This window comes from Eschrichtius robustus, chromosome 17 (assembly GCF_028021215.1).
Source record: "Eschrichtius robustus isolate mEscRob2 chromosome 17, mEscRob2.pri, whole genome shotgun sequence".
NCBI lineage: Eukaryota > Metazoa > Chordata > Mammalia > Artiodactyla > Eschrichtiidae > Eschrichtius > Eschrichtius robustus.
In genome coordinates, this window is record NC_090840.1 from 33751137 (window position 1) to 33778076 (window position 26940).

General features: G+C 36.9%; 1 protein-coding gene across 5 annotated transcripts; it reads left to right on the plus strand.

Moving 5' to 3' along the window:
- The first annotated feature begins 5701 nt into the window (after positions 1-5701).
- On the plus strand, positions 5702-26940 carry OSGIN2 (oxidative stress induced growth inhibitor family member 2). 5 transcript variants are annotated; one of them, XM_068526059.1, is made up of 6 exons: positions 5702-5959; positions 9277-9691; positions 19186-19322; positions 19887-20078; positions 22425-22516; positions 24990-26940. In XM_068526059.1, the coding sequence occupies exons 3-6, from the start codon at positions 19218-19220 to the stop codon at positions 26023-26025; spliced, it is 1425 nt and encodes a 474-aa protein (XP_068382160.1). In that variant the 5' UTR covers positions 5702-5959; positions 9277-9691; positions 19186-19217; the 3' UTR covers positions 26026-26940. The 5 variants fall into 5 exon arrangements, with proteins under 5 accessions (XP_068382160.1, XP_068382158.1, XP_068382161.1 ...); XM_068526057.1 differs by lacking the exon at positions 9277-9691 and adding an exon at positions 13521-13675; XM_068526058.1 differs by lacking the exon at positions 9277-9691 and adding an exon at positions 13521-13675 and having other exon boundaries at positions 5925-5998.

The following is a 26940-nucleotide window of genomic DNA, read 5'->3' on the forward strand; positions in this document are numbered from 1 at the left end:
GTTATTTAGTAACGTATTGTTTGGCCTCCATGTGGTTGTGTTTTTTACGTGTTTTCCCTGTAATTCATTTCTAATCTCATAGCGTTGTGGCCAGAAAAGATGCTTGATATGATTTCAATTTTCTTAAATTTACTGAGGCTTGATTTGTGATCCAAGTTGTGATCTATCCTGGAGAATGTTCCGTGCGCACTTGAGCAGAAAGTGTAGTCTGCTCTTTTTGGATGGAATGTCCTATAAATATCAATTAAATCTATCTGGTCTATTGGGTCATTTAAAGCTTCTGTTTCCTTATTTATTTTCATTTTGGATGATCTGTCCATTGGTGTAAGTGATGTGTTAAAGTCCCCCACTATTGCTGTGTTACTGTCGATTTCCTCTTTTACAGCTGTTAGCAGTTGCCTTATGTATTGAGGTGCTCCTATGTTGGGTGCATATATATTTATAACTGTTATATCTTCTTCTTGGATTGATCCTTTGATCATTATGTAGTGTCCTTCCTTGTATCTTGTAACATTATTTATTTTAAAGTCTATTTTATCTGATATGAGTATAGCTACTCCAGCTTTCTGTTGATTTCCATTTGCATAGAATATCTTTTTCCATTCCCTCACTTTCAGTCTCTATGTGTCCCTAGGTCTAAAGTGGGTCTCTTGTAGACAGCATGTATATGGGTCTTGTTTTTGTATCCATTCAGCAAGCCAGTGTCTTTTGGTTGGAGCATTTAATCCATTCAAGTTTAAGGTAATTATCAATATGTACGTTCCTATGACCATTTTCTTAATCGTTTTGGGTTTGTTTTTGTAGGTCCTTTTCTTCTCTTGTGTTTCCCACTTAGTGAATTTCCTTTAGCATTTTTTGTAGAGCTGGTTTGGTGGTGCTGAATTCTCTTAGCTTTTGCTTCTCTGTAAAGCTTTTGATTTCTCCATCAAATCTAAATGAGATCCTTGCCAGGTAGAGTAATCTTGGTTGTAGGTTCTTCCCTTTCATCACTTTAAGTATATCATGCCACTCCCCTCTGGCTTGTAGAGTTTCTGCTGAGAAATCAGCTGTTAACCTTATGGGAGTTCCCTTGTATGTTATTTGGTTTTTTTCCTTTGCTGCTTTCAATAATTTTTCTTTATCTTTAATTTTTGCCACTTTGATTACTATGTGTCTCGGCATGTTTCTCCTTAGGTTTATCCTGTATGGGACTCGCTGTGCTTCCTGGACTTGGGTGGCTATTTCCTTTCCCATGTTAGGGAAGTTTTCGACTATAATCTCTTCAAATATTTTCTCTGGTCCTTTCTCTCTCTCTTTTCCTTCTGGGACCACTATAATGCGAATGTTGTTGCGTTTAATGTTGTCCCAGAGGTCTCTTAAGCTGTCTTCATTTCTTTTCATTCTTTTTTCTTTAGTCTGTTCCACAGCAGTGAATTCCACCATTCTGTCTTCCAGGTGACTTATCCATTCTTCTGCCTCAGTTATTCTGCTATTGATTCCTTCTAGTGTAGTTTTCATTTCAGTTATTGTACTGTTCATCTCTGTTTGTTTGTTCTTTAATTCTTCTAGGTCTTTTTTAAACATTTCTTGAATCTTCTCGATCTTTGCCTCCATTCTTATTCCGAGGTCCTGGATCATCTTCACTATCATTATTCTGAATTCTTTTTCTGGAAGGTTGCCTATCTCCACTTCATTTAGTTGTTTTTCTGGGGTTTTATCTTGTTCCTTCATCTGGTATATAGCCCGCTGCCTTTTCATCTTGTCTATCTTTCTGTGAATGTGGTTTTTGTTCCACAGGCTGCAGGGTTGTAGGTCTTCTTGCTTCTGCTCTCTGCCCTCTGGTGGATGAGGCTATCTAAGAGGCTTGATGGGAGGGACTGGTGGTGGGTAGAGCCGACTGTTGCTCTGATGGTCAGAGCTCAGTAAAACTTTAATCCACTTGACTGTTGATGGGTGGGGCTGCATTCCCTCCCTGTTGGTTGTTTGGCCTGAAGCAATCCAACACTGGAGCCTACCTGGGCTCTTTGGTGGGGCTAATATCAGACTCTGGGAGGGCTCACACCAAAGAGTACTTCCTAGAACTTCTGCTGCCAGTGTCCTTGTCCCCATGGTGAGCGACAGCACCCCCCACCCCCCACAGGAGACCCTCCAACACTAGCAGGTAGGTCTGGTTCAGTCTCCCCTGGGGTCACTTCTCCTTCCCCTGGGTCCCGATGCACACATTACTTTGTGTGTGCCCTCCAAGAGTGGAGTCTCTGTTTCCCCCAGTCCTGTTGAAGTCCTTCAATCAATTCCCACTAGACTTCAAAGTCTGATTCTCTAGGAATTCCTCCTCCCGTTGCCAGACCCCCAGGTTGGGAAGCCTGACGTGGGGCTCAGAACCTTCACTCCAGTGGGTGGACTTCTGTGGTATAAGTGTTCGTCACTCTGTGAGTCACCCACCCACCAGTTATGGGACTTGATTTTACTGTGATTGCGCCCCTCCTACCATCTCACTGTGGCTTCTCCTTTGTCTTTGGATATGGGGTATCATTTTTGATGAGTTCCAGTGTCTTCCTGTCGATGATTGTCCAGCAGCTAGTTGTGATTCTGGTGTTCTCGCAAGAGGGAGTGAGAGCACTTCCTCCTACTCTGCCATCTTGGTTCCTCTCCAAAAGCTACTCTTAAGAGTGATTCTTAAGAGCTAGAGTGAATTTTATGAGTTCTGTTCTCTGCAACTGAATCTGACTGCTACAATAGCCACAAAAATAAATTGTACTTTTAGCAAGCAGCCTTCTTGGTATAGAATTTTCTAATCCCCTGAGTTCAAATTGCAGGAACAAACTTTATCTTAAGTCCCCAGCACCAGTAAGTCCCCAATTTCCTGTGTAGTCAGGGAAGCATTTTTTTAAAATTTGCCATCTAGATAGAGAATAGAGCTGATGAGAATTCCAAATTGGCAGCTAAACAGAGGTAATTCTCTGTATCAAAAAGTGTCAGTGGGCCTGAGGATAAAGAAATCTGAACGGTATCTGAACTTCCCAGAGTTTCAATAAAGGAGGAACTGTTTTTCTACAATGTTTTCTAAACCCCTCTAAAACTTAGTCTTATACTACCAAGCATATGAAATGGTCCATTGACAGGTTTACCTAGTATATAAAATGCAAGTTTATTTTGAATAATTTCCATTAAAATTTTCTGTTTGCTTCTAGAAAATGCAAAAACATACTATCTTTGTCAGCTCAGGCTCCAAAACAAAACGCCATACAGTAGGTGGCTTAAACAGACATTTATTTTCTCACAATTCTGGAGGCTGGAAGGTCTGAGACCAAGGAGGCTGCTGATTTGGTTCTTGGTGAGAGCTCTCTTCCTGGCTTGCCACCCTCTCCTGTGTCCTCATCTGGCAAAAAGAGACCGCTCCTCTTCTTCTAAGGTACCAAACCTACTGGGTTAGAGTTCCACACTCATGACCTCATTTAACCTCAATTACCTCTTTACAGGCCCTATCTCCAAATACAGTCACATTAGGGTTAGGGCTTTAATATATGAATTGGGGTGGAGTGGGGGAGAGCACATTTCAATCCATACACATACTTCCTGATTTTAGAAAATGTGAAAATATTTTACAATATTATTGATAATAATGAAAAGTATTTATTTTCATATTTATTTAATATTTTATACTTAATTATTTTAGTATTTGTTAACATGAGCCAGGTACTGTGGTAAGTGCTTTATAAGTATTTTTTAATTTAATTCTTATAACGAATGAACTAATTATTATTATCTCATTTTACAGATGAGGAATCAAAGCCCAGAGATGCTAAGTAACTTGTCCAAGATCACACTGCTAGCACAGTGAAGATTCCAATAGACAGTCCTTTTAACTACTATACTATAATTTAATGTATAAAATACTGGTATATTATACACCAGTAAGGAGGGTTGTTTTGGAATGGTTGTTAGTGTGAGATAAGCTCCACCCTAAATGTGCTACTGCACGTGCTGAAAGGAGGAATGAGAGTCTATTATGCAGATGGGGGAGTTTGGATTACATACTAATTTACACTCTCACCAGCAGTATCTGAGTCTGTTGCCCCACGACCTCATCAAACCCGGATTTTATATTTAAATAGCACCTCACCCTACAATTTCAAAAAACAGAAACAAAAATTCTGATGTGCCCCATTTGCTATAAGAAAAATCCTCTATGTAGTTATTGTGACCTGGTTTAATCATTAGCCCTTATCAAGGGTAAACCATGATAGCAAGTTCCCGAGGTTTAAATACAAGGCTGCTTAAGGCTAAAATTTGACATGCTCACTTTATTAATTCATCTGAAAATACCACAAGAAACTCAAAGTGAAAACAAAGCCATAAAGAAAAGAAAAAGTTATACAAAGTACTCATAAACCTAACAGTTTTAAATATTTCAATTCTCTGGATTGGCATAGCTATTACGAATTTAGTTCATTTAAAAGGATAATGTTATGAATATCAACAGAAAATTATGCTTCACTTTCTGAAACATTAAAGCAAAATAAACATTAGAGTAACATGAATGTAAGTGTATATGTATGAATGAATATATTATCTTAGATTGTATAATCCTGGAGTCAGGCTGAGTCCTAGAACTTCATTTTAAGCTCCACAGACTCTAAAATACCTGCTAAGTCCAAGTTTGTTCAATGACAACATTCAGCAAAAACTGAGAACTTAAAAAATTATTTAAAAACAGAAACTTACGTATCCCAGATTTTAACTGCAAAAATAATTAGCGCTCTTTGGAAAGAGGGATAGAAAGACATCTCTATATAACAGTATATGCAATTAATCACTTCTCCCAGGTTTTGTCCCCCTTCATTTCTTGAAAATACCGAACAGGGACACTCATTACTCGGTACTTTCTAACTTTTCTCGCATTATAACCACCTGGAGGGACTTAAAAAACACACGTTCCTGCCCTTTCCCCCTCCATGAAAGGTACTCAGTGAATCTGGGGCGGGGCTGAGCACCTGTATTTTTAACCAGCGATGCCACTTACTTAAGGAAGGGGACCTCAGTCGGAAAGCCAGACTTCCCCCATCAGAACCCTTGGGGTGGGGCCCGGGCACCCATGGTTTGGTGAGTTCTCCCAGGCGATTGTGAGGCAGGGTCAAGAACGAAAAGCGCGCGGAAGCTCCGGGCGTCTGCGCCCAGGCCAGCGCGAGGTAAGGCGCTAAAGTGGAGCGGGAATCTCGGTCTTGCCGGTCGTCCTCGGTGAGAGGCCCGCGTGCACCGACTCTGGAGACACTGGGGTGCTCGGGTCGCAGAGGCCGCGCAGCACGCAGGGATTTCCCCCTAACCGTCCCGCTACCGAGGTTAGCAGCTCTTCCTCTTCCCCTTGTCATCCGGCCCTCAGGACGCTCGTCCTCCCAGCCTCGCCAACCTCCCACGCTGCAGGTCGGGAGCACGCGGAGGGGCCGCAGGGCGCAGGCCGAGGCCCGGGCCCCAGTAGCCACCGCCAGCCGTCTGGTGGGCAGAGGACCTCGGCCCCCCGCCCTCTCAGCCAACACTTCTTCAGGCCGGGCCCCTCGCTCTGGCCGCGGCTCCACCAATCCCGGGCCTCGCCCGCCGCCGCCGCCTCCGCACCTGCGAGGAGGAGCCCGCCCGCCTCCGCCGCAGCCGTCGCAGCGTCCCCGCCCCGTTCCGCCCCCATCGCGGCGCCCAGAGATCGTCGGCCGCCGGCGTCCGGCTGCCACTAGTCGAGGAGCGGAAGCCGCTTTACTGAAGCGGGCTTGGGTGCTCCAGAGCCCGGCCGGCTGCTGAACCGCAGCTTCCGGCAGCCGCGGCAACGGCTAGGCGCGGGGCGCGGGCGCCCCGAGGACCCCGTAACCGGGCGGGCGCCCCGAACGGGCAACCCCGCCGAGGGAGGTGGCCGTGGCGGTCGCGCTCGGGCGCCCCGTGCGCCGCGCTCCATGCCCGTGTGGTGTTGCCGCTGCTCCCTGGCCGGTCATTTCAGGTGACTTCTCCACCGTGGAAGAAAAGGGGGCAGGCGGAGGTTAGAGTGCTGCGGGGCCCTATGGCAGGGCAGGGGCCGAAATGGGTAGAGGCCGCGCGGGTTAGGGAGTCGGGGACGGGTCGGGGGTGGAAGGCAAGCGCCTGAACTGCAGAGGCCTCCCGCCTCGGCCGCTGCTTCCTCCTGGTTCCTGTCTAGTCGAGGTTCCCCGCCTTGGCTCCTGGCTCTGGGGGACTCTCCTCTGTTGTCCCCTTTTCCTCTCCCTGGACCGTGCCAGTCACGGGACTGCGGGACCGGCTAGGCCCGATCTAGTCGGTTACGGCGAACTGAGACTTAAAAGTAGTGCAAAGTTTTAGTGAAGGGTTGTGAGGTTCTCCCAGCCCCACACACACCTTAAACATTTTTTTTCTTTAAAAAAAAATCTAATAACCTAAGTTACTGGGTTGAAGGGAGGCAGGGAGCTATGTTTAAAATGAGATGTTCTAGCTACAAATATGTTTCTGACTTTTAAGATGTCAGTCATCGTAAGTCATATATATTGTAGAAATTTGAAAAATCTGGCGATTCTAGACTAACATTATGAGGAACGTTTTTAGGGGTCATACAGATAATACGTTTTAAAATAAAAGTTTATGTACTAGATCTAGCACAGTTGGCCATCATTTCATTCAGTTATGGAGAGAAAGACCAAAAGCAACTTGAAACTAGTTTTAACCTTCTGGTGAAGAAAAGATAAGCTTAGCGAAGACTTTAGTAAAGTGCCTTGCCTTATATATACACGAATGTGCTAGAATAATGATATGCAAAACTTCTTTTGTAAAATATGAAATTCTGATCAGAGTTCTTAAATTGGGCTGCATGTATAGACTTTAGGTGGCCAGTGAACTTGGATGTAAAGAAAGGTACCAGGAATTTTCACTCAACTTTAACCAAAATCTATTTTCTTCAACTGTAAATATAAGCAGTAAATCACAGTAGTATTTGTGACTTTGTCATCAATAGAAATCACAAGTATTTTCATACCACATTAATTGTTGCAGATACCTAGAAATACTGTTTATTTCTTTCTTCAAGATTACAGTAATTATTTTACATCACTGAACTTGTTATTTAATACAGTAGAGGAATACATAAAAACATATTCCAAGTTTACTTTTTAGTTTCCTTGTAAATCCTGTTATGTGTTTAATAATATTATTCAAAGGAGAGGTCCAGAGGCTTCACCGAATTGCAAGAGGGGTGTAAGGCACAGAAAAGACTCAGAATTCCTGTTGAACTAGAGCAGCAATCCAGGCTTGCCTACCTTCTCAGTGAGTTTTGTAGGAGTCTCTAGATTCTGGATATTAAAAATTATTTTATGTAATAAACTGCTGGATCTTAAATTCTAGGCAAATTTGTGTGGTATCTACTTGACAGACAGTGATTTGAGAGTATCAGATCCACTTTGGAGAACTTTAGAAAACAAGTTCCCCTAGTGAAAACTTGTTAAACTGAAGCCCCTGAGAAAATAATATGCCTTTTAGAAAGTACTGTCCAAAAGCCTTTTGACACCTTTTGGTACACTTGAATTCTAAGGACACAGCTTGGGATTCATACGTGTTCAACTAACCCTAGGTAGTGAATATCATGTGCTTACGTCCTTGTACAGAAATGTGGAGGAGGAGGTGAAAACAAGGTATTTGCTATATTTTGATCTTGAGGAATAAGGGAAAACAAGCCTGCTAGCCAAAGAATAAAAATTGTGATTGATAAACCATATTTCCATTGTATAAACAGCTCTATCTTATCTAAATTTTTAAAAAGAAAACGTTTATTTAATAATTAAAACATTTCCTTAGGAGAAGGTTTATAATTTACTAGCACAATTTTTTTTTTTTTTTGAGTAATTTCATTAGGAACACATTTTAAAACCAATTGTGACAGTGTTTACATTTTGGATCTTGCCTTATATCTGAAAGAATAAATATTGTGAGAGAACTGTCTCCTAACTTCCCAAGGAAGAAAACTTCCATACTTCCTGTTCTAGAAGATAAAGAGTGTGACTGACTTCCTTTGTGACTTTAGAACCTTCTTTTCTTATGGTAGTATCAATCTGGTAAAAATCTAAGCTCATGCTTCCAAAGACTAAACTCAGGTAGTAAAGCATTTCATTTTGAAGGATCATTTAGAAAAGTATTGCTAGGTGTGAGAAAAGTGTTTTGTTATTCAAATATTATGTCTGTGCCATCCTTTTAAATTTGTTTTGAGTCTTTGGACCATAATGTTTCAAAAACAAAACATGGAAGGCATCTAAAAATCATCTGAAATTTCAAATAGTCTTCTAATTTGATGCCTAAAAATAAGGTAACTACTTTTGCATATGTGTAAAGTGCTGTTCTTTACTATTTCCTAAAATTTAATTATATTTTCCAATTTATTGCCTCAAATAAAGGAAAAGTAGATTTTTTTAAAGTAGATTTTTTTATTACTCAAATACTTGTTTTAAATAGAACATTCAGCAAATTGGATCTCTGCAGTGGAAATTTTCACTGTTCATAGACCTGTGAACACAGTATGCATATACTGTAAAATATGTACAGCAATACTAAATTTATAGTTTAGACTCTGAATTTTTTAGAAAGAATACTTACTAATAGGTCTTTGTTTCATTGTTGCTTTATGTAAATTCAGTGAACCTTATTTTCATTTCTTCTCTTGATTCAGTTTTTCATGCCTGTGTTAAACCAGTATTTATCATGTACCATGCAAGTTTATTACAAATAGTTTATACCAATATTATGGATTATATACACAAAGATTATACCTATGACCAGTTAGTAGAAAATCAGAACAAATTATGTATACTCTGGAGAATTAAGATAAGCTAAAACTTTGGCTCTATATACTCTGCTTGAGTCTTGGGAGAGACTAGTGTCAAATTGCTTGAGGCCCACACACACACAAAAAACCTACTAGATCTAATAAATGAATTCAGCAATATTGCAGAATACAAGATCAACATACAAAAATCAATTGTATTTCTGTACACTTACAATGAACAATCTGACAATGAAACTGATAAAACAATTCAATTTATACTAGCATCAAAGAGAATGAAATATTTAGGAATAAATTTAACAGAAGAAATGTGAAACTTGTACATTGAAAACTAGAAAACATTGAAAAGAATGAAAGGAGGCCTAAATAAATGGTAAGGAATCCCATGTTCATGGATTGAAAAGCTTAGTATTCTTAAGATGGCAGTAATGGCAATATTCCTTGAATTTATCTACAAATGCAGTGTAATCCTATCAAAATCCTAGCTGCCTTTTTTTTTTCAGAAATTGATGAGCAGATCCTAAAAGTCACATGGAATTACAAGGAACCCAGAATAGCCAAGACAATCTTGAAAAAAGAACAAAGTTGGAGGATTCACACTTCCTAATTTTACAACTTACTACAAAGAAACTGTAATCAAGACAGTGTGACGTTTGCATAAAGATAAACATAGATCAATGGAATAGAATTGAGAGTCCAGAAATAATTCCCTTTATTTGTTGTCAGTTGATTTCTGTGGGATCCCAAGACAAAGGGAAATATCAGTCTTTTCAACAAATGATGCCAGGACAGATGGATATTCACAAGCAGAAGAATGAAGTTGGACTGCTACCTCATACTATATATAAAAGTTAACTCAAAATGGATGAAAGACCTAAATTTAAGAACTAGAACTATAAAACTCATAGAAGAAAACAGGTTTGTAATCTTAGATTAGGCAGTGCTTTCTTAGGTATGACACCAAAAGTACAGCAACAAAAGAAAAAAATAAATTGGACTTGATCGAAAATTAAAACTTTTGTGATTTAAAAGACAATATAAAAAAAGTGAAAAGACAACCCACAAAATGGGGGAAAATATTTACAAATCATATATCCAAAAAGGGACTTGTATCCAGGACATATAAAGAATTTTTTAAACTCAACAATAAAAAAAACAACCCAGTTGGAAAGTGGGCAAATAAGTTGAATTATTCTCTGAAGAAGATATGCAGATGGCCAATAAGCACATGAAAAGATGCTTAACATTATTAGTCATTAGGGAAATGCTAATCAAAACTGCAGTGAGATGCTACTTTACACCTACTAGAGTGGCTAAAATAACAAACACAAAAAATAACATGCTGGTGAGGATGTGGAGACATTGGAACCCTCATATCACTGGTGGGAATGTAAGATGATGCACACTTGGGAAAATAGTTTGCTAATTCCTCAAGATGTTAAACATAGAGTTTATGGCCCAGCCATTGCATGCACTCCTAAGAGAAATGAAAACATTTGTCCACACAAAAATTTATATATGAATGTTCATAGCATATTTGTAATAGCCAAAAAGTGGAAACCATCCAAATGTTTATCAGCTCATGAGTGGGTAATATACAATGGAATATTATTCAGGCATAAAAAGGAATGAAGTACCAATACATCCTACCACCTGGGTGAACCTTGAAAACATGCTAAGGGGAAGAAGCCAGACACAAAAGGCTACATAATGTATGAGGGGTCCCATTTATTTGAAATTTCCAGAGTAGGCACATCAGTAAGACAGTAGATTAGTGGCTGCCAATGGCTGCGGGGAGGGAAGAATGAGGAATGAGTGCTAATGGGTGCAGCATATACTTTTGGGGTGATAAAATTTCTCTGAAGTTATTGGTAGTGATTGCAAAAACCTTGTGACTACTTAGAGCCTTGAATTGTACACTTTAAAAGGGTGAATTTTGGACTTCCCTGGCAGTCCAGTGGTTAAGACTCCGTGCTTCCACTACGGGGGGCGTGGGTTCAATCCCTGTCAGGAAACTAAGATCCCACATGCCAAGTGGTGCCGCCAAAAAAAATAAAAGGGTGAATTTTATATGTGAATTATATCTCATTAAAAGTCATTTTTTTAAAAAGCATTACCAAGTTCCCTCTATTTATTTACCTTGGTCTAAGGCCTGATCAGATGATCTGTTGTTTTTCTGATGTTTTTGAGCGCTTGAAAACTTTGTCTTTCTTGATTAATAGAAGCCTAACAGAGGAGGCATTTTATTTCTAATTGTCTTAACCTCTTTTTTCTTAAGTGTAAACCCATTATTTGAGAAGACTAGTCCAGTGTGATGAAAGATCCTTGTAAAATGTATAGTCAGGGGGTTGGTGGTGGGATGAATTGGGAGATTGGGATTGACTAATATGCATAAAATAGATAGCTAATAAGAAGCTGCTGTACAAAAATAAATAAAATTCAAAACAAAATGTATAGTCAGTTTATAGAATTGATAGCTATATTAAAATTCTGTGGCCTGCCAGAAAAAAAAAAAAAAAAAAGGTTTCTTGAGACATCTTGACTTAGAATATTAAATGCCTCTTAATAAGTTATTAAATAAATGAATTCTACTGTACCTTTAAGTAAAAGTGATTCGGAGTTTAAGCCAACACTTCTAGCCATGATTTTTTTGTTCTTAAGGAATTTAAATATTAATTATTTATTTCACAGCGTTTATTTGTAGACTTAAGAAACTGGACAAGGCATTTTAGATCATTGAGTTTTGCTTATAAAATCAAATATGGTAGTAACTGCTAAAGTACCTTCATTCAGTCATTCAGAGGATTATCAGTTTGCTCTCAGAGTGTACAGGATATCAGATAATATTCAAGTATCTAGTTTAATATTTATATAGTCTCAAGTTGACTGTAACCCCCAGCATATCTGCCCTTTTACTAATGTGAAACATTTGTTAGGGTTTGAAGAAGGAGACATCTTTTTAATTACCAGAATCTTAGAGTGATGATCATTTTTATTATTTAAATTCCAGGTTATATATATGGAAGCAACAGTGTTTGAGATAGGGATGTCAGGAGGAGACTGGCCATGATGTCTGCATCTCCTGAAAAAGAACTGTGGCTTTTACAACCACCATAATATTAATGAGGCCTGGATACCTAAAAGGACTAATCAGAAGCATCCAAAGGAAGCTGGGGAACCTGTCCTGGGCACACACTTTGGAGAAATATCACGGACAGGCCCAAGTATGATATACTCATGTTGAGTTCAGTTGTCAAGAAGCAGAAGGCAAGACAGCTAGTACATCTGGATCTGATTAGTGGTGGGAGTTGGAATTCTCTGAAAGGGATGGATTGAGCATAAGACACTTCTTTCAGGGGCAGGCTTGCAGTGTGAGGAGGGGCTTTCCTAAGTAGCCATATCCAAAGGGTATCAGTTCTGGCCAAAAGGGGCCATGTATCGTTAGGGGAGCCCAATTACTGGGGGTGGGAAAGCTGTCAGTGTATCCTGGGGAACTCTGCCCTATCCTAGGGTAGTTTGGGAACTTGGAAGGTTATAGGGAAGGAGAAATTTTGGTCTCTGCCTAATTCTTTCCATTTGTCATCCTCCCCCAAGGATCAGTGAGTCCTGTGAAATAACTGATCCATTCCCATGTTTATCATTTTAGGAATAGTAATCACACTCACCCACTGGTCAGTACTCAGTTTAATATTTTCAGACATTGGCCTGTTTCTGACTATATGAAAATGAAAAATAATTCAGGAATTCTGTTCTGAAGTAATCTCTAGTATAATGCAGAACATTAACTGTGTTCAAAGGATACTCCATTTATTGCATGAGCTTGTCAGAACGCCAAAACTAGTTTCTAGGGAGGCAGTTGGGAAAGAAGGTAGATTGGAAATCAACGTTAAGATCTTTGCATTTTTCAGTATCTCTTTGAGAATAAGATGTATAAACCTTACTTTTTTTTTACCAAAATGCACCATTTGTAATATATAAGTTCAGTAACTTTTCCTTAAAATATTATGTGTGACTGTTTTTTTCCAAATATACTGCCTCTATTGCACTCACCTTTTTATTAATGAGAAAAAAGTGAAGGAGAAACTTTCCAGTCCTAGGAGATCTCAGAATTATAAAAATCCCTAATACAATGTTGTGTCTTTGGTCATTAAAAATAGCTTCTTATTTAAGACTTGCCTTCAAGGCATTAAAGAGAATGAGCAGCTACATTCAGCCCTCCATATCCACATGTTCTGCGTCCACGGATTCAACCAACTGCAGATGAAAAATATTTGGGAGAGAAAAAATTCCAGAAAGTTCCAAAAAGCTAAACTTGAATTGGCTGCATGCAGGCAACTACATACATAGCATTTACATTGTATTAGGTGATATAAGTAATCTAGAGATGGTTTAAACTATGTGGGAGGATGTAGGTAGGTTATATGCAAATAGTATGCCATTTTATATAAGGGACTTGAGGATCCATGGATTTTGGTATTTGGGGAGTGAGGGTGGGGTTCTGGAACCAACCCCCCTTGGATACCGAGGGACCACTGTATTTAGGATTTCTGACAAAGTGGTGTACGTTGACATGTAGCTAAGGTACTAATTTGAAAGCATTAATCAAAAGGATTTCCTTTTCTCCTTTTATGGAACTATTGAATATTTTATGGCCTAAATAAAATCTGAATAAAGACAGATTTTTATAAAGGCTATATTGACTATATATCTGTTGTTTTGTTTTTGTTCCATATTTTCCTTTTAAAAGAAACTATAGTGACCCTGAAACTGAAGGAGAGATTTTTAATTCCTTAGTGCAATATTTTGGTGATAATTTGGGGCGAAAAGTTAAAGCTATGCCATTAGTTGAAGAAACTTCTTTACTTGAAGATTCATCAGTGACTTTGCCTGTGGTAGTAATAGGTAAGTTTTATTGCATTTTATCTCTTAAAATTACAGTTCTGATCCTTACTACTTTTATAAATGCACAGTTACATAGCACAAGTTCTTAGGATTGTATTGAAAAGTATTCTTAGGTTGCTTAATATTTTTAAATAACCAATAACCAAATCTTTGGAGAGAGGAATTGGTTTATCTGATATTAGATTCTGTGTTAGAATGGAACATTTTTTCATTGAAGGGTTGATATTACTCTATTATTTTAAAATATCAGTAGTCTATCAGTTGTGTTACTTATATGACAGTGTCATGATAATGATGATAACCAATGTTATTAGAGCCCTGTATAGAGCATTCTGTGTACATTATTGGATTATGCCTTACAACCCGATAGCCCTCTGAGGTTTTCGGGTATGGACAGACAGGGAAACTCAGTTGTTGAGTAACCTGTGCAAGTTAGTAGTCAGTGCTCAGTTAGTAAAGAACATTATAGTACTCTACATTTAGGTTTATAATATTTTAACCATATGTTACTATTATATATCCATTGTACCACCTCAATAGATAGGTATATAAGATATTAAAAATTAAGTTATTAATAAAACCTAATTCAAAATTATAAAATTTTATGATTTTGTTTTATTGCATGTATTTAATTACCTGTCATATGTATCTTTAATCTAATATTCAAACTCATGAAGTTGGACAAGTACTATAGTATGAAACCAAGCCAAAGGAAAGAATTATGGGACATAATGTACCTTGATGGCATACAACTTCCTTAGTTTCTTTGACTTGTTTCAAGTTAATGGAGAGGAAAGTCCTGTGCTCTGTCTGGCATATTGACATCTCTCCATAGGAGATTCAATAAAGGAAGGAAGGAAGGAAGGAAGGAAGGAAAACAAGATAGTTCTACACTAGATTCCCCTCTAGGGGAGCTGACAGTGTTTGCAGTATTTCTCATCCAAGATATCTTGGAAACTAAATCTCACGTTCCATTTCCCACTTATATCCATCCAGCCCTGGTTTTCCATCCTGGATGTCTTGCCATAGGCAAAGGAACCTATGTCTTCTTGTTCTAGTTGGGCTATGGCAGGGTCAGAAAAGGAAAAACTACTTTCATCTGCGCCTTACTTCCCCCAAAGCAATCTGTTCCTATTTTGCCTCAGCTAGCCGAAGCGTAGCTTAAGCTCATGTATATAGGGCCATTATTGCTGGCAATAGCACTGCCAGCTGATCATAATAAAGGGCTAATTTCCTTAATGTATGTAATTGGTTTTCTGTTGCTGTCATAACAAATTACCACAAACCTGGTGGCTTTAACAACATAAATGTATTTAACTGTTCTATAGAACAGAAGTCCAACACTGGTCTCACTGGGCTAAAATCAGCAGGGCTGCATTCCTTTTGGAGGCTCTAGGATAGATAAAATGTTTCCTTGCTTTCCCAGTTTCTAGAGGCTACTAGTATTCCTTGGCTCCTGGACCCCTTTTGCATCTTCAAAGCCAGCAGTGTCGTTTCTCTTTTAACCTTTCATAGTTATGGTTCCTCCTTACCAAAGGTGGGAAAGAGTCTCTGTTTTTAAGGACTTGTGTGATTAGATTGGGCCCACCTGGATAATCCAGGGTACTCTCTCCAGCTCACTGTCCTTAATTTAATCACATCTACAAAGTCCTTTTTCTCTGTAAGGTAACACGCTCAGGTTCTTGGGGTTAGGAATGGGAAATCTTTGGGAGTTGGGGCACATTCTGCCTGTGTATATATTTCTCTATGAACTGCTTATTTGTATTCTTTTTGTATTGTCTTTTGAGTGTTATTTCTTTTTGATTCTTTGAGATATTAACTCCCACTATTTTTCATATAGTCAATATTTATTTTAATAGGCTTTATTTAGAGCAGTTTAAGTCTATAGGAAAATGAAACAGAAATTACAGAGAATATTTCTGTAAATACTCTCCCAACCCCCTTTTATACCTTTTATTAATATCTTTATTATATATTCCTTTTCTTCTCCTTCCCAACCCCCTTTTATACCTTTTATTAACATCTTGCTTTGGTGTGGTACATTTGTCACAATTGATGAACCACTGTTTTTATACATTATTATTAACTAAAATCTATAGTGCGCATGAGGGTTCACTCTTTGGGTTGTACAGTTCTATGGGTTTTGCTGGGTGTATAATGTCATGTATTATAACATCATATAGAATAGTTTCACTGCCCTAAAAACCTCCTGTGTTCCACACATTCATCCTTTCCTTCAACTATCAACCCTTGGTAACCACTGATCTTTTACTATCTCTATAGTTTTGCCTTTTCCAGAATGTCATATATATGGAATCACTGTATGTAGCCTTTTCAGACTGGCTTCTTTGACTTAGCAATATGCATTTAAGATCCCTCTCTCTGTCTTTTCATGGCTTGATACTCATTTCTTTTTATCACTGGATACTATTGCATTGTTTGGATGTTTCAGTTTACCCATTCGCTTATTGAAGCACATCTTGGTTGCTTCCAATGTTTGACATTTATGAGTAAAGTGCTGCAAACATTTATGTACAGATTTTTGCATGGCCATTCAGTTTTCAACCCACCTAGGAGTGTGATTGCTGGGTCATACAGTAAGACTATGTTTAGCTTTTTAAGAAACTGTCAAATTGTCTTCCAAAGTGACTGTATCATTTTGCATTCCCAGCAACTATGAATGAGAGTTCCTGTTGTTCCACATCCTTGGAAACATTTGATACTGTCTGTGTTTTGGGGTCTAGCCATTCTGATAGGTGTGTAGTATCTCATTGTTTTAATTTGCTGTTCTGTAATGATATACAATGTTGAGTAATTTCTCATATGCTTATATTCCATCTCTATACCTTGAGGTACAGAGCTTTTCCCTACTTTTTAATTGATTGTGTTGGTGGTTTTCTTATGGTTGAGATTTAAGAGTTCTTTGTATATGTTAGAAACAAGTACTTTATCAAATACATGTTTTGCAAATATTTGCTCCTAGTCTGTGACTTGTCTTTTCATTCTCTTAACAGTGACTTGGCAGAGCATAAATTTTAAATTTTAAGAAGTCCTGCATATCAATTTTTTTCTTTCGTAGATCTTGCTTTTGGTGTTATATCTAAAAACTCATTACCAAACCCAACGTCACCTAGATTTTCTCATAGTTATTTTCTAGATGTTTTATAATTTTTATTTAAAATTAATTAATTAATTTTTTTTTTGGCTGTGTTGGGTCTTCGTTTCTGTGCGAGGGCTTTCTCTAGTTGCGGCAAGCGGGGGCCACTCTTCATCGCGGTGCGCGGGCCTCTCACTATCGTGGCCTCTCTTATTGCGGAGCACAGGCTCCAGACGCGCAGGCTCAGTAATTGTGGCTCACAGGCCTAGTTGCTCCGCGGCATGTGGGATCTTCCCAGACCAGGGCTCGAACCCGTGTCCCCTGCATTAGCAGGCAGATTCTCAACCACTGCACCACCAGGGAAGCCCTAGATGTTTTATAATTTTGTGTTTTATATTTAGTCTATAATCTGTTTTAATTCATTTTTGTAAAGATATAAAGTTAGTATCTATATTCATATTTTTTACATGTGGATGTCCAGTTGTTCTAGTACCATTTGTTGAGAAGATTATCCTTTCTCCATTGCATTGCCTTCGCTTTTTTGTCAAAAAGAAGTTGACTGTATTTGTGAGGATCTATCTCTTGGCTGTCTATTCGGTTCCATTCATTTGTATATTCTTTCATTTCCACACTGTCTTGTTGACTGTAGTTTTACAGTAAGATGAAGTTGGATGGTATTAGTCCTAACTTTGTTCTTCAATATTATATTGGCAGTTCTGGGTCTTTTGCCTTTCCATTTAAACTTTAGAATCAGTTTGCCAATATCCACAAAGTAACTTGCTAGGATTTTGATTTTGATGGCATCATATCTGTAGATCAAGTTGGGAAGAACTGACATCTTAACAATATTGAATCATTCTATCCACGAACATCGAATAGCTTTCCATCAGTTATATATTCTTTGATCTCTTTCATCAGAGTTTTGTGGTTTTTCTCATTTAGATCTTATGTGAATTTTGTTAGACTTATACCCAGTATTTCTTGCAAATATAAGTGGTGTTGTGTATTTAATTTCACATTCCACTTGTTCATTACTGGTCTGTAGGAAAGCAATTGACATATATATTAACCTTGTATCATGCAACATAATTGCTTACTACTTCCAGGAGTTTTTTTGGTCAATTCTTTGGGACTTTTGACATAGATAATCATGGCATTTACAAATAAAGACAGTTTTGTTTCTTCTTTCCCAATCTGTATACCTTTAATTTCCTTTTCTGGTCTTAGTGCATTAGCTAGGATTTCCATTAAGGTGTGTGATGAGTAGGAATGGTGAGAAGAGACATCCTTTTCTTGATCTTACAGGGAAAAAAACCCCTAATTTCTCACCATTAATTATGATGTTAGCTGTAGGATTTTTGTCGATACTCTTTATCAAGTTAAGGAATTTCCCCTCTGTTGTTTGTTGAGAGTTTTTACATGAATAGGTGTTGGATTTTCTCAGATTTTTTTCTATTTCTGTTGGTATTATGATTTTTCTTTAGCTTTGTCTCTTTCTTTTTGATTCAAGGAAGTTAGCTCTTTGCCTCAGATCTTAACTCCCAGTATTTGCCATTTAAAAAAAAAATTTATGAAGTCAAATGGTTTATTTTCCTTTCTGTCTTTTGAGTTTTGTGAAATCAAAGTAGTTGTTGGAGTTCAACAACAACAAAAAATCCAGTTTGGTTTTGGGTAAAGGATATAGAAATACAGGAGGGACGTTATTAGGAGGTGGGACTTGAAAGATGGTTGAGACCAGAACATGGAGAACACTGGATAGAAGAAACAAGCAATGAAGGACTTTGGGTAGAGTGGGTAACATAGCGTGGGTAACATAATGAGAACTCTGTTATGAAAACTCATTTGAATGTAGAATGTGAAATGATTTGAAGCAGGTGAATCTTGAAGAGGAACAAGAAGAGATTTTTGTCTTCTGAGTGAGAATATATGAGTGAGAATAACAAAGACAACTGAATGGATATAGGTGACAAAATACGTTTAAACCAGAACCTGATTAACTTAGGATTTTGCTGGTAAGTATCATACCAGCAAAGGAATAAGGTTTAAAGGAGGGGCACCAAAATGGAAGAACTCATGAATTTGCTTTTGAACACATTGTGATTAAGTTATTAGTGGTTCAGTCAGGTGAAGAAGTGGCATATGGAAATTTGGGATATATTTTGGGGGTAAGAGGTCAGCCTAGATATCTAATTTTGAGGGTTAGTAGCATAGAGAGTTGAAGCTTTGAGTAGGTGAGACTCCCAAAAGAAAACAGGAGAGAAGACAAAAATCTTCTCTTGTGAATACTTGTCTTTGAGAGTTTAGAGAAAGAAGAATTGGTGAAGGAGAAAAACCATCTGTGAAACAGAAAAGCCAAAGAACATGAGTATTAAGATGCAAGATACACCCCTCTCCACCTTTTTTTTTTAAATAGGAAATGGACCCTCAGGAATCTGCCTTTCTTATATGCTGTCAGGCTACAGACCATATTTATCATCAGAAGCAATACATCCAAACACAATCTTACATAGCAAATTAGAAGAAGCGAGACATCTTTCCATTGTTGATCAGGTATTATTTTTCACATGTTGATGCTTTTAAATTTTTTTATACTGAGGCAAGGTTAGTTTTCTACTATATAAGCATTGTACTTCTTAGCTGAAAACATTTTCTTCTAAATAACACCTTCTAACATTTTAATTTTAGATTTGTAAATATATTCTGCTGAGTTGCTTCCATTTATTTTCCTGAATTAATTAGAGCAGAATTTCCCAAATTATTTCCTGATGGAGTTTAATAGGTGCTCTATGCTCTGGTAAGTTTGGGAAATGCTGCTTTTTATTATTAGAGTGTCATGGTAGACATAGTAAGGCATACTAGCATATTAAAGTCATCTTCAAGTTTTGTAGTAAAACGATCTGATTAGCTTTTTGAAACCCAACCTTTTCCCATACTTATTTGACCAGAGAATCTATTAAGATCTCAAGGAACGTCAGTGTTTTGTAGCACACTCTATGGGAAATGCTGGATTACAATAATGGTCTTTACTATTATTATGTTAGCTGGAGTTTTTTTGTTTGTTTTTCCAAACTCCATCTGCCTTTTTTCTTTCTTTTTGAAAAATAATTCATTCAGGACTTAGAGTATTTGTCTGAGGGCCTTGAGGGTCGATCATCCAATCCTGTTGCAGTACTTTTCGACGCACTTCTTCATCCAGATGCTGACTTTGGGTATGATTATCCATCCATTTTGCATTGGAAATTAGAACAGCATCATTATATCCCTCACTTAGTTCTTGGTAAAGGTCCACCTGGTGGAGCTTGGCATGTGAGTATATTTTCCTTAGCATTTTACTGAATGTGAATTATTATACGTCATCTTGATAAGACCATTTTGATTCTTAAACATTATGATATAATGTTATATATGATGATTACCACATCTTTATCTGAGAATTTTAATGTGTTCGGATAAATATGAATTAATTACTAGTAGAAATTAAGCCAAATTTGATTAGTGATAGTGTCTTAGAATAAGTGTTTCTCTAAAAATTATACAGAAAATATTTCAAGATGTTTTGCATAGTAAAACATTTTTAATTCATTTATTCATTGTAGAGTTTACAAAATCTCACACAGTATTTCATTCTAATATGTATTATTTCCCTACATTTTCAAGATCTTAAATGAAAAATGTAAAAGAAAAAAAAATTGTATTAGTCTGCTTGGGCTGCTAAAATAAAATACCATAGACTGAGTGTCTTAAACAACAGATTCACACTTTGAAGGCTGGAAAATCCAAGATCAAGGTGCCAGATGATTCAGTTTATGGTGAGGGCTCTTTTTCTGGCTTGCAGACAGCTGCTTTCTTGCATATCCTTATGTAGCAAAGAGAGTGTGAACTCTCTTCTTGTAAAACCACTAATCCTGTTATGAGGGCATCAGCCTCATGACCTCATCTAGCCCTAATTACCTTCCAAAGGCCCCATCTCCAAATGCCATAACATTGGAGGGTTAGGGTTTCAGCATGTGGATTTGGGGGGTGATACAATTCAGTCCATAGCAGAGGTTAAACCAGAGGACTGTCAACATAAAGATCCAGCATATTTAATTAGCGGGCAGCAACTAATAATTTTTCTTCACTCCTGTGTCCTTAGCAGTTAGTACAGTGTCTAGTGTGTGGTGAGTGCTCACTTGTACAAATAAATGTTAAATAATTTTTGCTATGTTATGAAATAAAGACTTCATGGGAATTTTAACTTTAAATATCAAATCTTTAGTATAAACTTCGGTTGGATATTCCTATATTAGTGCAACGTTATATGGCTAAAAGTTGTTTACATTTATCAAACGATTGTTTCAGAGTATTTGGGGACTTTATAGATTAACTATGTCGCTGACTTTTTCATCTCAATTACCTTTATGGTAATGGATAGCAACTATCAAAATATCTGTGCCTTTTAGCTTACATGTTTATATTTGCTTTATTAATAAGTAGCATTCTTAATAACACTGCATTTATTGAAAAAGCCATAATACATTTTTTAAGTTTTTAGAGAACCTTCTATAAATTCCTGAGGTTTTATTGTACATGTATATTTTCTGCTTAGAAAAATGTGCAGGCAATATTTGATCTCTGTTACTGCATTTCTCCCACTTACATTTAGGAAAGTTAAAGTATATACGGATAAGCCTTGATTACTAAAACCATATTTGAATCAGTGCTAAAGCGATATATACCTGAAACTTGGTTCTAATCCTAGTATCAGGCCCAGCCTGCTTCAAAGCAGTGGCAACTTGCTGCATTCTCTTCCTGTGGTGATCTTGTACTGTCACAAATAATATGACTTTCTAAGCCATAGCACATAGTAAGTGCTCTGTAAATGTTGGCCAATAATAATAATAATAACAAGTCCCATTCCCAATACTGGGCTGTGTAGAAACAGGGCAAGAAGGGTTCAGATAAAAGAAGGCATAGCCTAAAAGAGTTGGTTGAAAGCGATCGTTGAGGTCATTGGGAAAGGTGCTTTTGGCCCTTGGGCTTTTCTTGCTTTGTACTGAGCAAAGCAGAAGTAGGGCAAGCTTGAAGGGGCTCACTTCCTTAAAGGCAGCATTAGCCTCAGCAGTGAGTCTGTTCTTAATCAGGCAACCACTTACTTATTTCCCTAGTTTTAGAAAGCGATGCCTGCTGTATTGAAACCAGCTTAGACTTCACAATCATAATTGATTGGGGGGGGGAAGCTATTTTGCTGCCCATTTAAAAAAATTTGTTAATAGTATTAAAATGCAAAGACATTTAAAGTGTTAGAAATGAATGAACTTGTCCCCTTTTGTTTAAAATGAAAATACTGATTTGCTCCTCTAACACGATATTCTGCATCTAATTATGTTAATTATAGGCATTGGGTGATATTGTAAATCTGATTTATAAATGTATAATTACATGAAAGAAGGAGTATAGAAACTACCAAGTGTTGAAAATATTTGCAAGTTAATTGGAATAAATTTCCAGAGGTGATTTACACAACCATTTAGGACTTCTTTGAGCTCTCCTTTTCCAGACTTAATTATAGTAAATGAGATGGCTTTGGTTAAAAAAACAAAAACAAAAAAGAAAAAAACCCTTGCTACTGATAAAATATGTTTTTTGATTGTACATTTTTTATTCAAATAGAATATGGAAGGCTCGATGTTGACAATCAGCTTTGGAAATTGGATGGAGCTACCTGGACTTAAATTTAAAGATTGGGTATCTAGCAAACGAAGGTAAAGATCAAACTATTAAAATTTTGGTGTACAATGGGAGTCTGTCAGCCAATCTCAAACTAGTTGTGATCCTGTCTTAGATGAATAATATTAATGCATGTGTCTTTCAAATAAAACCTCTTTGCAGCAGTGGTTATGAGTTAGTTCCTATTTAGAGATTTTATAAAACTAAGCACACAGAAGTAAGGGCTTGTCTACAGACTGTTAATCATAGTTTTATCCCGCTCTCCTGTTAAACCACTCTGTTTTGTTACTTTCTTGTCCACCTACATATCCTTTCCTTATTTACTTATTTTTATGAGTGGATATATATAACTTATTTTTATGAATGGATATATAACTTCATGTATGCATATCTCATGTATACATACCTAAAGTATTTGACTTTTCAGAGTAGAAGAGTATATATAATGAATAATTTTAAAAGGCTTAAGATTTATATGATCTGAAGAGAAACCAGAATATATATAATGAATAATTTAGAATGATGGAATAAAATAGAATCCGTGATGTGATTGCCTACTTGGCTGTAGAGGTAAATATTTAATAAGAATACTAAAATATGAAAATAGAAAATATGAAAATCCCCTAACACAACATTGTAAAAAAAACTATACTTCAATGAAAATTAATTTTTAAAAAAAGAAAATATGAAAATCTCAACTTGAAAGAATAAAAGTTTATTTTGTATTTATTTGGGAGAAAGAACCCAAAATTTAAAAAGAGAAATATGAAAAGCCCTATCATTTTCAAGCCATTTTCATTCCTATAGATAGTAACTACTAATACACAGAATCTACTCTAATTTGACTGCTGCCAGAAACAATAAATTAAAGCAGGAAGTTACTCAACCTTTGTTAGAACAGGGCTGTAATGTTTGAATGCTTTACTTTCTGCTAGATACAAACCATGTTAATCTACAGTAATTATCCTTAATTTAAGAAGATTTAAGGAAAGTAAATTTAGACCAGAGTAAATTTAAACCTTTCAAATATGACTTTTGGGTGTTTAGAAAGGAATTTTATGTGGGTTTGAAATGTTAAGTTGCAAAATCAGGCAAATTGTACAAGTTCTTGATTTTCATAAGTAAGAAAGTGAAATTGCTCAGCATATTTTTCCCTTTATGATGTGGGTAAGAAAGGGAAAGAGAGCTTTATGATTTACATACTAGAGTGTTCATCCTTCTAAATTGAGCATATTGTGTGTTTAATATGTGAAAATGAATCTTGTGATAAATATTAGCTTTAGTTCCTGCCCTTGCATAGTGTTAAGACTCTTAGACCTCTAGAGATTGGCAGAGTTTAAATCCTGACTCTGTAACTTCTAATGTTATGACCTTGGTCAAATAACTTAAACTAGCTATCAATTTCCTAGTTTGCAAAATGAAGATAATAATAATAGTAACTATTACATAGGGTTTCTGTACAAATTGAGAGTTAATACATTCTAAATCTTAATTATTATAGTCATTAAACTTTGAACTTCTTCCAGCTACAAGTTACACTGAATTATGTGAAATGATTTGGTGTTTCTTCTGGGTTTTCTTGGCCCCACTGCGTGGCTTATGGGATTTTAGGTCCCCAACCAGGGATCGAACCCGGGCCCTTAGCAGTGAAAGCACGGAGTCCTTACCACGGGACCACCAGGGAATTCCCTGATTTGGTGTTTTTATTTCTACTTACTTCTAATTGGGGCATTGTTTAAGGATACTAACGCCCATTGCTTTAAATTTCAGGTGGAAAATAAAAAATGTATTAACGTGCTTTTTTCATAAAGAGCAGCTTATATTTATAGATCTCTTTATGAGTAGGAAAACACAGAGAGAGAATTGTTATCTACTTAAATATGATTTTGTTCAGCAAAAGACTGATCTGAATTATTTTTGGTCATTAGGAAAACAGAAAGCAACTTATTAAAAATCGTGTCTAGATATTATCTTTGAGAAGTATATGTATTGCAGTCAGACCTGTAATATCTCAATGGTTGTAATCTAAACAATTCAGTCTACAGTTAAATAGAATACAGACTGAATAGTATAGCTATAGACTGAATTATTTAGATTACAATGTGAGATAGACTAAAATAGTCTAATTTTCAGATATCCACATTTTAATCCATTTATTTAATAAAAGTTTATTGATAAAGGCAGCTAATCTGAACAGATACTTATACAAGGCATTGGGGAAACAAAGATGCATTAAATACAGTCTCTACCCTCGTGGGACTTCCTCCGTTGATAAACTAATTTATTAACATTTTTAAAGAAAAGGAAAGGCTTTCTTTCTTTGTAAAGTGTTATGGTAAGTGTTATGTAAAGTGTTATGGTAAGTGTTATGGTAAAGTGTATGGTTAGCTTTAGCTGAGACAGTCCAGAGGAATTAAAAAGATATAACAGTTCACTAGATGGAGAAGTACTAATCATGGAAACTAAAAGTATTATCCTCATAGAATATTTTTCCTTTTCTTTTTATAGGAACCTAAAAGGGGATCGAGTTATGCCAGAGGAAATAGCTCGCTACTATAAACATTATGTAAAAGTCATGGGTCTTCAGAAGAATTTCAGAGAGAATACTTACATTACCTCTGTATCAAGACTCTATAGAGATCAAGTTGATAATGATGGTCAAGACAGAGATATTTCAACACAGCATTTACAGATAGAGAAGTCAAAATTTACCAAGAGAAACTGGGAAATCAGGGGTTATCAGCGAATAGGAGATGGTTCCCATATTCCTTTCTGTCTCTTTGCTGAAAATGTAGCTCTGGCAACTGGAACATTGGATTCTCCTGGCCGTTTGGAAATTGATGGGGAAGATTTTCCTTTTGTGTTTCATTCAATGCCTGAATTTGGAGCCGCTATAAGCAAAGGAAAGTTGTGTGGCAAAGTGGATCCAGTGTTAATTGTAGGTTCTGGGCTTACCGCAGCTGATGCAGTACTGTGTGCTTACAACAATAATGTCCCTGTGATTCATGTATTTCGCAGACGAGTAACTGATCCAAGCTTAATTTTCAAACAGCTTCCCAAAAAGCTTTATCCAGAATACCATAAAGTCTATCATATGATGTGTACTCAGTCATATTCTTTAGACTCAAATCTTTTATCTGATTATACCAGTTTTCCTGAGCACCATGTGCTTTCCTTTAAGTCGGACATGAAATGCATTCTTCAAAATATCTCTGGATTGAAGAAAATATTTAAGCTCTCTGCAGCAGTAGTGTTGATAGGTTCTCATCCCAATCTGTCCTTTCTGAAGGAGCAAGGGTGTTACCTGGGCCACAACTCAAGCCAGCCAATCACATGTAAGGGTAATCCTGTGGAAATAGACGCATATACATATGAGTGTGTTAAAGAAGCCAACCTTTTTGCATTGGGTCCTTTGGTTGGAGACAATTTTGTTCGATTTTTAAAGGGAGGGGCACTGGGTGTTACACACTGTTTAACTACAAGACAGAAGAAAAAAAAGCAGCATTTATTTGTTGAAAGAGGAGGAGGAGATGGGATAGCTTAGAGCAGGTTTACAAGTAATTTATATGAACACTTTACCATTAAAGATTTTTAATAGTGGTTTTACAGTGTACTGGCTTGAATTTTCTGAACTTGAATTAACTGGAAGAGCCTCAAGCTATAGTAACTATTTTTTAAAGTTACCAGAATTTGGTGTTCTGATTACATTATAATGTATCAAAGGTGTCAATTGTCAGACAAATAGAAACACTGCCAATTTTGTATACTTTAAGTTCTCACTTAACTAAAACATTCTTTTCTTCCAAGACTTATTTTTTGTGATCATTGTTGGTTATTTATGTTTGATTACAAAATATAACAGCATTGAATCTATAAAACCACAGTCATTAGGCCAGAGGTTTCCTTCACTTTATATATTGGGTCACCTTGCTGCTCAAAGGGTGGTTCAAAGATAGCTTCATTTGTGGCTTGTTAGAAAGGTAGACTCTCAGGACCCACAACAGACTTACTGAATCAGAAATTGCATCTTAATGAGATCCTCAAGGAATATGTATGCTTATTAAAGCTTGAGACACACTGGTCTAAAAGAAAATGGGATGTAAAGGTATATAGATGCTGAGGGTGGGTGGAAAAAGAGGGCATATACTACTCAGGTTTTATTTATTTTGAAATCATCAATTGTATAAATCTAATTTATTAACAAATATGATGGGCTTTTAAAATTTTTTATTGTTGAAACCTTGACAGGTAATTCATAGTTTCAGCTTCTAATTTAAACAGTCCAATAATGTTGGCATATACTGAGACATCCAGGGACCTGCTGAGATATTTTTTAGAGATATATTCTCTAGTTAACTAGCATAATACTTAAACTAATTTGCAGTTCAATAAATTTTGAATGGAACTATTTATTCCTTTGTGAACACTGAGTAATTTCTGTCACTGAAACTTAAGATAT